At 40.3% G+C, this 13,532-nt stretch overlaps 1 protein-coding gene across 1 annotated transcript; it reads right to left on the bottom strand.

The window, feature by feature from the left end:
• Nucleotides 1-764: 764 nt before the first annotated feature.
• si:ch211-160b11.4 (C-type lectin domain-containing protein 161) lies at nucleotides 765-7,697 on the bottom strand. The gene is made up of 6 exons (XM_012864233.3): nucleotides 7,593-7,697; nucleotides 5,343-6,470; nucleotides 4,664-4,746; nucleotides 4,420-4,554; nucleotides 3,411-3,516; nucleotides 765-1,282 (listed from the first exon to the last, which is right to left on the bottom strand). Exons 1-6 carry the CDS (start codon nucleotides 7,624-7,626, stop codon nucleotides 1,212-1,214), a joined length of 1,557 nt encoding a protein of 518 aa, XP_012719687.2. The 5' UTR covers nucleotides 7,627-7,697; the 3' UTR covers nucleotides 765-1,211.
• Between the last annotated feature and the right edge of the window lie 5,835 nt (nucleotides 7,698-13,532).

Raw genomic sequence — 13,532 nt, 5'->3', positions numbered from 1 at the left:
ACGTAGGATAAAATGATCAGACAGCGACATTTCTAAATTCAGTGATGGATAAAAGGTTCTTGGATAGACTATGATGTTCATCAAGGTATTTTTGAAGGTCCTGGAAGGAAGTACTTAGATGTGAAAGAAAGTTCAGATCTGAGATGGTGGTGGTCAAATTAGCTCTTAGAACTCTAATTTAGATCAATTTTAAGATATGAAGATTTTATTGGTACAAATAGTACATTTGCCAGTTCTTCATATAAAATCTGCAAAGTTTAAGCATACCTTGGGACAGCCCTGCCATCTCTATTTTCTAATAAACAACGTAGGTTTAATTAATCAGGGATATCAGAAACAGCAGTTAAACCCAAAACATTGTGTTTGGCCAAAAAACATTTTTTTCGGGAAGGCATTCTCAATTTACATGAATTGAAACTATTATAAAATTATGTAGGTTATTAAAGTAGCTTATGACGAAATCCACAACTGTAGTCGAATCATTTTTACCCCCCGAATAATAACTGCTCATAATAGTTTGTATTTAAAAGTGATTTTGATTTGTCTAAACGTACAATTGTGCTCTCATTTCTACATAATTGACAATAATTACTGTTAATGGTTCATTAATATGACTTATGCTATCCTGACAGTGAATATTATAGTTTTGTTATGCCTAATGTTAATCTTTTCATACGTAACAATAGTGCAATAGCATTTTTGCTTCATTATACCAGTATTCACAACCAAATCATCAAATGTTAAGACATTTTTCTTTTATTAAAGGTTTTTCTTTATTAGATAAAACAAAAATACAAAAACTACCGTACTTTATGTTTTCCATTTCTTCAACTTTGGGCACATGAGGTTTGATCAGATTTTACGGACAACGGCAAAACAACCCAACCAGCTGCTCCCATTAAATCGTATGTTGCTAAAATTTGATTGGAGCGTGGCAAGCATGTGACATGACCCCGTTATTAGTGAGCTCCACCCATTTAAGCTGGCAGAGGACGCAGAAAACAAACCCAACATATTTTCTGAGTTAAAACAAATACTGACTGAGAGAAACTAACAACCTTGTATACGGAAAACAGTTACAGTTCACACTGATTGGCGGATATTTCTTTTCTTTTCTTCTTTTTAGATTCATTATTTGACAAATACAGAACAAACTATGAATTAAACATCCAATCAAGCAACGATGCCAGTTTGTAGATCTTCCTCTGAAGCTACTGAGAAGGGTAGGAGCAGACGAAAGCTTGAGGTTCCCAACATGTGAAGTCATTAAACTTTCCATTTCCTGTAAAAAATAAAAAATAAACATATCTGTAAACAAATATATTTACAAGATTTCTTTTTCTTTTTTTACTGCAACTTAAGATATTTTAATAAACAATGTAAAAAGCAATTGCGTGGACCATCATGTACAGTGCTGGGAAAAGCGATTTGCCTCCTTGGAGATTTTTTCTGTTTCTGATGTGTTGTCAAATTTTAAATGTCTCAGTTCATCAAGCTACATTTTAAGGTCACATAACCAGAGTAAATGCAAAAGGAAATTTATAAATAAAGATTTCACTTAGCTATACAAACCAACGTACAACCAAGAATGATAATTCTGCTTTGTTTTTGGCTATTCAAAGATGGACTCTGGGGTTTGGATCATTGTCCGACTGCATAACGTAAGTTTGCTTAAGCTTAATGTCATGAACTGATGGGTGGCCTTTCCTTTCAGGATTTTCTGAAACACAGTTAGTTTTATGGCAGCTGTAGCAGCAGCAGTAATGTCTAATATCAAGCACTCTTCCATGGCGCTGTATGCTATGAAGACTAAAGCACAACATATCAACCCGACAGTAAGCCAGTCAAGCATGAGTCGACCAACCGTGGAGACAGAAATTCAGCGTTGGGTGGAAAAGTTTACTGTTGCTGATAGGATCCAAACATTTGGTCAGCTAAACCCTGAAAAACACCAACGGGATGTCGCCTGCGGCTGAAAAATCTGAGGAATCTAAATGTGCAGAGTCAATGAAACGCAGTCCACATTGTGATGCCAGAGGGAAACCTTGGGGAAAATCCATTTATATGCTCATTATATCCTTTCATACATGTTACTAGCTCACATCCTTCCCACGAATGTGTCTGCTCTGCCTGCTGACGCCCACATCGATATGTGAAAAACGTGTTTACTCGAAGAAGAAGCATAGCTTGTGATAAATGGAACAATAAACCACATCAGAACATCACTTCCTCCATTTTCTTTACACTAAACTCACTATTTAGCTCCACAGCTTCAATGTTACTTTGCTACAGTAACATAGAAACACTGTCAGATAGCTTTAAGCTCAGAAACGGTTCGACAACATTTGCTGTCATGATTTTAGACCACTGCTGTGAGAGTTGCACTATATTTCTGCATAAAGGTCAAAGCGCTTTTCAAACATTAAGGGAGTTTTTGTTTTCCTCTTTTACAGTTGCTGTTCACACATGTTAGTCGCAGCAGGAGATTCAACAGGAGCCTGCCTCCCTGTGAACTGTGCTGGACGTGGAGCGGGTTGTTCAGGGACGGCACGCAGGAGGCAGAAAGGGATGCAAATGCGTTAGGAAAATAAGTAAGGGTTGAGTTCAGGGTTTTCACTGAATCCCTCCTGAGGCTTTACAAGCTACATCCAACAAGCTAAAATATCTGGAGCTTTTCTCCACTGTTGTTTTTAATTTTATTTTGGCAATCATAATGAGGCCCTAATAGGAGTCAGAAGAAAAAAACAAACCTTGTAATGAAATTAGGCTGCACTTTACCTCCCCGCTGACCCTGAAACCCCATGGGGTGTTTTTAAGACACTTTTAAAATTTAATGTTTTCTTCTAATGACATAAATCCAAACTCAGCTCCAACTGTTAATGGTTTGGTTTAGGGTTAAAACTTGTCACTTCACTTCTCGTTGCTGCTTTCACAGTTTAAAAGTTCCACATGCAGCCTACACATAGCTCCTTTTTCTCAAATTATTTATTTTAATTTTAGATAAACTTATTTACTTATCCACTAGTCAGCAGAAGAGCTAATGTAGGGGTGTGTATAGAGTCACTCTGTGGGGGCATTATAGAATAGCATTAAAAATATGAGCCTTAAAAGTGAAAACATTTTTAGTTTTAATAACTCTCACAGCACTTTTTCTGCAGGAACCAATTTGGTCCGAAGTATCCTAAGTGTGAGGTTTTTCTGGCAGGACCGTGGAAAGTTTGAGTCCAACATGATTCTACAACAATTAAAGAGTTTAAATAAAAACATGGAGAGAAAAAAAGCCTATTTTCAAGCTCACAGGCCTGGATGGTTACGCTTAATAAAGATGCTAACTTTTAGAAAGACACACAGAGATTCACATAACATCTAATAAAAAAAATGAAAGTTGACCACATCACAACATCTCTCACCCAGAACTTCTAGACAATTCTCCATATTTGCTGTGTGGTTTGGCTCCCCTGGCAGCCAGTCATCGTAGCTCCAGCGGGATCCATCCAGCCAGATGAAGAGATGGCTCTGAAAGGTAGCAAAGTCAACGTGATCAGATTATATCGACTGTGTGTCATTATTTCCTGGATGAATGAACCATTCTGACTGTGCGTTGCCGGCCCAAAGATTAAGCAAACTTTGTGGCAGTTTAGGGCCTCCTGTTGTCAGGAATAATTTCTGCTGCTTATGTCTTGTGCGTGTCGCCTTGCAGAAACCCTCCAAGCAAGGCAACACTTGCATCTAATTTTCTTTGTTTAATTTTAAATAATGAAAATGAAATAAAGGGGCCATATTAAAAAAAAAATTAAATACTGAACAAAGAGAATGCTTTTAACTTTATCCTAAAGTGTAACTCATTCCGTATCAGAGCCCTTTGACTGTTCTAGTTAAACTGTTTTACTGTTTTTAATGTTCTTTTTTTGTTTCTACATTTTATTCCTACTTGCTTTTATTCTGTTTTTTCCCCTATATTTTAATCATGTAAAGCACTTTGCGTTGTCTCTGTACTGAATTGTGCTATATAAATAAATTTGCCTTGCCCTGCCTTACCCTTTAATTGTTATTTATACAAAATTTTGAATGGACTGAAGTGATTGTCGTACATTCTGTCATATAGTTTATTTAATTGCTGACTTAATACCTACTTTATAAGAAGTTGTATTAAATACAGAATGCAATAACAACAACAATAACATCAATAACAATGATAATAATAATAATAAAAATAATAATAATAATAGAAAAAGCATAAACAAGAAAGCAAGCATGGACAATGTAATGGGAAGTTCCTCTGTGTTGGGTGGCAGGCTTCACTGGAAGTGGCCCCCCTCTCTCTGTAAAACAATGCTTAGGGCCTCAGTCACCCTTGTGCCGGCTCTGTAACTGTGATAAGATAAGCAAGTACTAGACCCTGATAGGGGGAATACGCACATCTAGTCGCCGTCCTCCAACCCAGGTGCGTGTATATCCTCCTCTCTGCTGGATGAGCCGCACCAGCTCTTGGTGGACGCGCTGACTTGTGATGGAGGCCAGGTGACCTCCTGAGAAATGTTCCTGGCAAAATAGCTGCAGGGAAACAAAAACAGAGGAATGATGGAGGAATCAGCGTCATGATTTGTCAAAGAAATCCTAAAATGAAAAATGCTTTCAACGTAAAGCAATGATGCATTAATACCTCGGCCTCCTCATATTTCTTTGGCCCTCGGAAGAACTGGTAACACTTCCCACCGGTAATCATGCCAGGACAATAGTGCCCCCCTGTGGTGAAACAGAAGAAACGCTAAATTCTCCGAATGAATTATTGAGGGTGATTTCACACGAATGTTTCATTCTAAACATTCATATAAGCAGATTTCTGTGGTTACTAACACCCTTATGCAGATATACCCTCTCTAATAATCTGATATCTGGTAGTCTACTGTATGAAATTACAAAGTTATTATTTTGTTTTACTTCAAACCTTATCCAAGGCACTCAAACATGTAGAGGAGTCTTTTTAAATGTACTTTTTAGAGCTGATTTTGTTTTTCAAACAAAGCCTCCTCTTCAGGTTTGAGTAAATTAAAAGAAATAACTTTAGTCTCAAGAGTGATGGTCAAATTTTTTCTATTTTTTTTGGATCTGTGAATAATTTCTTTTTTTTTTTTTAAAAAAACTTATTTTTCAACAGACATTGAAAGAAAATTGCTTTCATCCTCATCCGTCACCCAAGAACTGTATCGCGACCTTCAGAGATATAAAGTTGATCTTTAAAATTATAGAATGTACCACTGCAAGCATGCTGTTTCAGGGCAGGTCATCATTTAAACTAAAGCTTTAAATGATAGTCTGAATAATGTTTTATCTTTACTTGCCTTGGCTGTATGTATCATCTTCCATCATCATTGGAAGACCTTCCTCTTGCATTGCAGGCTCCTCTGAGAACTGCTCCGGTGCGCCTTCATCTCTTAAATACGGCTCCATCCCGGTCTCTTCCTCTGGGACATAGTTTTCTGACAGAGGCATTGCCTGCTGCTGCTGCTGCGCTGGGTCCAGTGGCTCCTCGTCCAGAACTGCAGCATCTGGTACATCTTCTGGATTTTGCTCTCCTGTCAACTCAGGCTCCACTTCCATGATCTCTTGCTCATCTGAAGCACCGTTCTCCATTTTCTCCCCGAAATCTTCCTCCCCATCAACCTCCTCCTCCTCCTCCTCCTCCTCTTCTTCCCCTGGCAAACGCTCAGCAGCAGCATCCTGTTGCTGAGACGCATCTCCAAAAGCCATTTCTTCCGCTGACAGCTCCGTGTGGCTCACTTCCTCTGCGAGCGCGTCGTCGTCCAGCGGCTCTGACTCCACGCTAGGCTGCAGTTTCCCCTCCATGTCTATATGTCTTTCTTCAACTTCCATCCCTGGATCTACTTCTCGATCGACGTCCACCTGTGCCTGAAACTTCTCTGGAGCTTCATGTAGCACGTGTGCCTCTTCTGGATCTGCCTCCATTTCAACATCAGCATCCACCCTAACCTCTGACTGCACCTTAAAATCGGGGTCCAACAAATCTTCTTCTTCTTCTTCTTCCTCCAGCTCATCTTGAGGTTGTCCTTCAACTTCGACCTTAACCTCAGATTCCACCTTAAAGTCAGGCTCCTCCATAAGGTCTAGCTCTGCGCCCAGCTCAACTTCAGCTTCTTCATCCACCAGTGCCGGTTCCTGCTCTGCTTTCAACTCTTCCTCCACCTCAGCCTCAGGATCTGCTTCCAGGTCCTTAACCTCTGGCTTCTCCTCGTCCTCGAGCTCGGCCTCATCGTCCTTCTGGCTGTGCTGTGCTGCAGCCGTCTGCTGCCGCTGCTCTTTGGGGCTCAGTAAAAGCTGCGGTGCAGGGTGCTCCACCACCACATGGCCCTGGACGGGCACCCAGTCCCCGGTTACTGGAGGTCCGTTTTGCTCTGCTGCGACTGGCTTTTGTTCCCCGTCAGATGGGAATGCTGGCATCCCCAGCGCCACTGCAAAAAAGAAAAGAAAAAAAACAACAACCAGGAGTGATTAATTGGATACATTTTCTTTGGAAACAGGGCTGTAAACCTTTGTATTCACAGTCACCTTACAAACAAGGAAGGTACAATTGTGTTTATTCTTTTTTCACAAATCCCAAAGGAATAGGCCCATTTCTAACAAGCTAATTTTTTTTTACCTTTTTCCTTAAAACCAAAGTCCATTTGCAACAAATTGTTTTAAAGTTACCTAACTAGTAAATAGAGTCCACTTGTGTATCATTTTAATCTCACAGGGTTTCCAGATAGAGGTAAGGAGCTCCAAAGATTCACTGCTTAGGTTGCAGATTGGACAGAAAGGGCAGCTGCTAGTGTCACGTTTTAATTAAAAATGATTGAAAGAAAGCTATAAGAAGTCCCGTTTAAGGTTTGCCACAAGCCATGTAGGTCACACAGCAGACATGTGGAAGACGCTGCTCTGATCAGATAGGAGAAAAACTGCTGCGTCAGCACACAGCTCTGAACACAGCATCCTCACTGTGATGCATGGTGGTGGCAGCATCATGCTGTGGGTAAGACCTCACGGGAGAAAACGGGAGAAAACTGCTTAAGCCTCCAAAACGCTTGAGACTGGAGTGGAAGGTGAATATGCAAAGCATTAAATCCAACACTTTGTGTTGCGCCTTATTATAAAATCCAAACGAAATACGTTGAAGTTTGTGGTTGTAAAGTAAAAATGTTTGGGGGAAAAAAAAAGCGAAAGGTGAAGTGAAACGTTTTCAAAGCATATTTTTTTGTGTCGATTTGAAATCTGTTCTGAACCTCCTTGACAGACCCGACAGTGAGAAGCATTAACAGTACCTGCAAATAAATCTGTCCGTTTGATCGATTCTGTAAAAGCGCTGAAAGTTTAAGCAACTTCTGGACATTTTTATCATAAAACATGTAAAATTAACATAAAACCTTAACATAAAACATAAAACTAGCAGTTTTACGACTGGTGACTTTGCTGCACAAACGACACCAAAAAGGAAGGTGTTGTAAGGGAAGACCCATGTAAGCTCAGCGTAAACAATGCAGACAGGAGATGATTTCATCTGTTTATCTCCTGGGATATAAAATAAACTCTCTTACCTGTGAGGCTCAAGAACAGCAGCAGCGTCCTCATCCTGATCTCTAAAACTTGCTTCAGGATTACAGGTTGAAACGGTTTCTAACACCTCTGTTGTTGTCTCTCTGCTCTCTGTTTCGAACAATAACTTGACCGCGTTCTTCTAATCTTTATTAACTGCACTCGTCCTGCCTCTTTTTTTTTTTTATTTCCTCCTGCGCTGTAAGTCATAAAGCACGGCTGTGACCCTGACCTCATCTTGTCAAGGTACCTCATATTTTTCCGCCTTTTGCTTCCTCTTGGCATTGGTTCAGTCATAAGAAATGAGGGTGAAACCTTCAGAACTTCCTTTATACAGACAAAAACTCCTGCGGTAAATTTTCTTTTGAAACGGATACAAATTTGAATCTCTTGAATCTAGAGTTTTTAAACAGCGATGGTATTAAAATGCTAATTGTCCACTCAGACTGCAGATGATAAATGGCTGTTTTTGGGGATTATTAAATATATATTAGGACATTACTGAGAGTATTTTTTACAGGAGTCTGCCTGAAAAGAGTTAAAAAGAAGGACGGATTCAGAAAAAAACTCCCACTTGCACAGTATTTTTGATTTTAACTTCCCAGAAAGCCAGATGATTTACTATTAAACTGAAGCTGGACTCTGACCGTCGATTAAAAAACAATGATTAACCGCCTTTCCCCTGGCTTATCTTCTTTATATATTATATTCTTTGGCTCTTTGATGCAACAAATCTCACATAGATAACTGGCCAGATGTTTATTATTCAGCTTTATGCCTTTTTTTTAAATTAAAAGCAAAATAAATAAATGTTATATTGTCTTGAACATTATCGTCAAATAATTTTTAATTAATGAACCATAAGTTTCAGTTTGTCGTGGGCATAGATGGGATGTGACACAGAGGTCTATTTCTGCACCAAGGATGGATGAGGACCCAAATTAATCTTGCCATACACAGAGAGGAGGATAGTGAGGGGTAGAAATACCCAGTTTTATTAGATCACTGTTAGAGAACTGCTGCAAAAAGAGGCATCTTTGCATTATCAAAATAGGTTGTAACCAAAAACACAAAACACTCCAGGTGGATCTGGTGTAAAACACAGAATGAGTACATCAACTCATGAGCATTGTCATTACAGGATTTTTCTAAATAGATATACCTTCACCAGACCCAAAACCAGGTCACTGTAGCACCAAGAGCACAATTTCTCCGATTCCAAGGTCCCTGCAGAGGGACACAGATCTCACGAAGTGATCATGATTGGTCATCGTAGAGCCCAGATAAGATAAGATAAGAAATTATTTTATTGTCCCACAGTGGGGAAATTCAAGTGTGACAGTGGCAAAAAAAAAAAACCACACAGATAGACTTACACACTAGATCAGTAATGGAAAAACAGCTGATCTAATCTAAAATTAGTTCTAGATTAACAGAAAATGAATTTATCAGCATGTATTGCACAACTATTGACAAATAGGGCATATTTAGGTAAAAAAAAAATCCATATTAAACAGCAGCCGATTTACAGAATGATGTGAGAAAAATACGCAATATGCATGACAGCATCTCAGAGTAGCTAAGGCGTGTCCAAGTGTACCTTAATATCTGAGACACTGTAGGTGATTATTGATCAGATTAAAACCCGTAAAACCATTAGCAACTTTGTAAACAGTTCTTGAGAATGTTGTGAGCAGCAGAGGTTATAAAGTTTAACAGCAGCTGGGAGGAATGACCTGCGGAAACGCTCCTTAGAGCATCTAGGATGCAACAGTCTGTCCCTGAAAGAGCTCTCCAGCTCTGCAGCAGCTCCACGCACGGAGTGGGAGACATTGTCCACCAATTATGTTACTTTTCTTTCAGTCCTTTTGTCTCCCTGCTCTGGGTCCACAGGGCGTCCCAGGACGGAGCTGGCCCTCCTAATGAGTTTATTCAGCCGCAGAGGTTGATGTTGGTCTACTCCTGCGAAAGTCCACCACAAATTCCTTTGTTTTTCCCTGCGTTTAACATGAGGTGGATTTGCTGGCACCAGTCAACAAAGCTCTGGATCCACTGGCTGTACTGTGTAGTTGTCCTCATCCGTGATGAGACCGATAATAGCGGAGTCATCAGATACCTTCTGTGGGCGGCAGCCTGGGGAGCTGATGGTGAAGTCTGTGGCGTAGAGGATGCTCCCGTACTGCAACAGCAACCCTGTGCGGTAAAGTGAAGTGAGTATAGCATAAGAGAGAAAACAGGACTCTCACTGATCTTCAGAGATCACTCTCTCTGTGCGCATCAGCCTTGTGTTACAACCGAAAACTAGCTGCCGTCCCATTGGTCCTGCTAGTTGTAAGTAATGTGGTGCTACTAATTTGTTACAAACAAGTATTCCTTAACTCGTTACTATTTCTCATCTGAACAAACATACTGAAAAAAATTTTGATCTTTCCACTTTTATGGTAAGATCATGAGGAAGAATACTTTATTTTAAGGCTGTTTTGAACACCTTTACCAAAAAAGAGCCCCATTGGTGGGCGACATTTATCTGCAGGTGAGAGATAAAGACAGAAGATAATACATTTTTTTTTATTCACAGAATCTCTGTAAGGAAAAAAGTTGTTATTATTATATACAACTGATTTTGATATGTGCAAGATTACCCTGGAGTAAAATTAATAAAGAGATACCGTATCTGTTTTCAGGTGCTTAGCCAATCAATCACTCAATGAATCGACCAAAAACGCGACATTTTTCCAGACATGACTACCTGTTGAAGTGTTTAAAGTCAGACCAAGCTTTGTTCTAAGACGAGAGTTTTATGTTCTGCTGCAAAAAGCAAAAAAAAAAAAAAAAAAAACAATTTGGATTTTCAGTGCGTTTAGTTTCAGTAAAGTTTAAGGAAGGCAGCTGTTGAACCGATGACTGAGGTTGCGCGGCAGGTTCACGGTCAACTCCTCTTAGATATTTCACGCGGGGAGCTTTCTCGCGCGGATGGTTTGTTTATGCCAAACATGTCGAGTGAGCGGCGGACAGGGAGCAGGGGTACACGCTGTGTGTCACCGTGTGTTACAGGACATCAGTGCGTCCTGCGCGGAGCACAACAGCTGGCACTGTTGATGGTGAACAGGTGCTACAGCTGAGACTTGAGCTGACAGCGCTTCACTGTCCCCCCTCTCTCTGTGCGCGCGCTCCTGCACACGTGTCCGCGTGTGGGGCTTATCTGTGTGTGCATGTGGTCGCAAGTAGGAGCATGTGTGCACATCTACTACTGAGAGCAACAATGTGCCGTTGTGCGACTTCTGCTGCTGGTTAGAAACCTTATAGCCGAGGCTCAATGGCAGCTGTCTCAACATGCGCCGCGTCTGACACTCGGCAGCGTTGACACATGGGAACCCTCTCTGTGATCCTTTATGCTCAGTTGGACGACTGCTCTCTGTACACAGTTTAGGATGACCCCAAAAAACAAACAAAAAAAAAAACAGTGTGAGAAAATGTATTCCTTCTCCAAAGCATGGCTGTCGGTGTGTAAAAATGTTACAAAACCTCTGTGGCAGGTTGTCTCCAGAAGCAGGCAGGTACACAGTACAGGTCCTGTTTAACGAGATGGAAAATAGCAAAAAACGCAAGGTAAAGCAAACTACCACATCATCTTCTGCTGCTAGTACATGGAGTGTGAAGCAGTTTTCGACCTGAGGCAGTGGCGCCTCCAGAAATATTTCGTAGAGGTGGCCAGATGGAGCCACTTAAACTCTTGGGGTGGCACTGAAACTAAAAGCCATAATATCAGAATTTTATTCTACTGCTGTAATAAAGCTGCCTGTAGAAAACTACCAGAAAGACTGATGTAAACGCCTACTAATATATTTTGGTTTTTAATGTTTTGTTTTGGATTTTTAATGTTCCCAATGATTTAATGTGCATAGACCAATAACAGTACAGTTAGCATTTTGAGTTGAACAACAATTTATTTTTATTGAGTAATTATATTTAGAATAAGACGTACATTTATTCATATATTACAAAACAGTTACTAGGGGAAAGTAGATACTGGCAGATACAAATTAAAGTGCGATAGAAGGTCAAGAAGAGCGTCGGCCAACAATTTACACTGGCCAGTGGGGTGGCCAGGACATGGCACGGGGGGCCATGGCCACCCCTGGCCACCCCCTGGTGGCGCCACTGGCCTGAGGTGGAAGAAGGTGGAAAATATTATTGTCTTCTCTGGGCGTGCAGAGAATCTCTGTGTGCTCTCGTCCCCCCGGCTACTTTGTTGAGTCTCCAACATGATCGATATATTAGCAAGAGAACACGGGCTAACTTCAATATTTACAGCTTTCTTAACCCAGAAGACATTACGCCTTTAAACTAAAGACCTGTTGCAGTCACTACTGCGGATGTTTTGCCTCCTCTCTCCCATGCAGGTGCACAACACTGGTGTAGTTTAAACTTGTCGCCAGTAGGGGGCAGACGTCAGCAAAAATGCTGCAACTTCTGCTATGCTCCTTTAATGTTACCTGCATTATGAGGGTTAGGATATTCTGAATACATCCTGGTTAGTACGTCACTTTTAGTGTTTCAAGGTGAAAAGAAAAAAAAATCTAATTAAATAAGCTCACCAAACATTTTATTAGGTACTCTTGTCCGATGACTTAAACACAAACACAGTTTAAACTTCAAACATAAATTCAGTCAATAATGTAAGCAAGTCAATGCATTAATGCATATGCAGTCCTGTTCAATAAATTAGAATATTGTTTAATAAGTAATTTATATCAGGAATCAGTTCACTAAGAAACACATTAGGTTATTTTGATGCAGACTGTTGTTTTCAAGCTTTTAATTCTGTTATTTTGATGATTTCCAGCTAATGAAAACACAACGTTTAAGATTAGAATATTAAATCAGTTAAAAAATACCATAAAATACATAAATGCGGGCTTGATGAAAAGTGTGTTTGGTATCTGCCTGAATGTTGTTGTTGTCCAAAGGTACTTTTAATCTGACCTACGAGCCTCATCAGAGCGCATATTCCAACCTATTGAATAAGACGGTACCGTGTGGCGCCGGTGGTTTGCTGAAGTTCAAAGCGAGCATCAGGATGGGAAGCAAAGCGGTTCTAAGTGACTGTGAAGGTGACAGCGGTTCAATGGGATACAAACTGTCAGGGGTGCTAATGGACAGTTTCTATCTCAACTTTCCCCATGTCTTATAAATGCACGACAGCCACACTGGACGTCTACCTCAGGGATACTTGGACACCTCCAACTTTAAAAGTAAGACTGCTGACTTCAGGGGGCATTTATGTTGTATGAAATTTGAATTACTTAAGTAAACCTGTTATGTCCACTGGGGCTCTCTCCCAGGGAGAGCTGCTCTCTTTTGTTTGTTTTCAGGCCTGCTGTCACACCTTGATGCACTGCTGAAATCCCTCCCTCCTTATCAGTAGACCGTATAAAAGCTTGACTGTGAAACTGACTCTTGTGTACTCAGACAGTAATTCTGTGGTCAGCTCTGGTTTATTTTCTGTCTTAAATTGTTTTTTTTAGAATACTTTGTGTTCGACGGGAACTTTCTTAGGGGTTCTCTGACATTTTCTTTCATTTAGCTTTTCTCCTGTTTTGTGGCCAACCAGGGGTGCTTATGCATTTTACATGTTTTTGTTTTGGTAGATAAGAGATTTTTTTAGAAGGGGGCTTTTTTTGTTTGTTGTTTTGGCCTCGGAGTCCCAGAATTTAACCGCTTCCCTACGCTTTTGTTAAGGCTCGTGTAAAAACTCGAATCTGAGAAAACAAAGACCTTTTACACTGAGCTCGTTTACGTTTATTGGTTGCAAAATTTACTTTACGAATTTAGCATTACACCCTACGCCTCCTAAACTTCACTTTTAAAGGGCTGTAACAAGAACACAGCAATAAATCTGAGCAAAGATCACAGGCATGGTTCGTCAAGGCTTCATTCGC

Source organism: Fundulus heteroclitus, chromosome 7, assembly GCF_011125445.2.
Source record: "Fundulus heteroclitus isolate FHET01 chromosome 7, MU-UCD_Fhet_4.1, whole genome shotgun sequence".
Taxonomy (NCBI): domain Eukaryota; kingdom Metazoa; phylum Chordata; class Actinopteri; order Cyprinodontiformes; family Fundulidae; genus Fundulus; species Fundulus heteroclitus.
The sequence above is the reverse complement of the archived record's forward strand: the minus strand, read 5'-3'. Positions and strand labels throughout refer to the sequence as shown.

What these genes read in the sequence shown, in the direction of transcription:
- si:ch211-160b11.4 (XM_012864233.3), bottom strand. Translation starts at nt 7,626, where the DNA reads ATGAGGACGCTGCTGCTGTTCTTGAGCCTCACAG. An exon ending in TTGGAGGACGGCGACTAGAT is followed by an intron (nt 3,517 to 4,419) that starts GTGCGTATTCCC and finishes GCTACCTTTCAG; the next exon opens with AGCCATCTCTTCATCTGGCT. An exon ending in GAATTGTCTAGAAGTTCTGG is followed by an intron (nt 1,283 to 3,410) that starts GTGAGAGATGTT and finishes TATTTTTTACAG; the next exon opens with GAAATGGAAAGTTTAATGAC.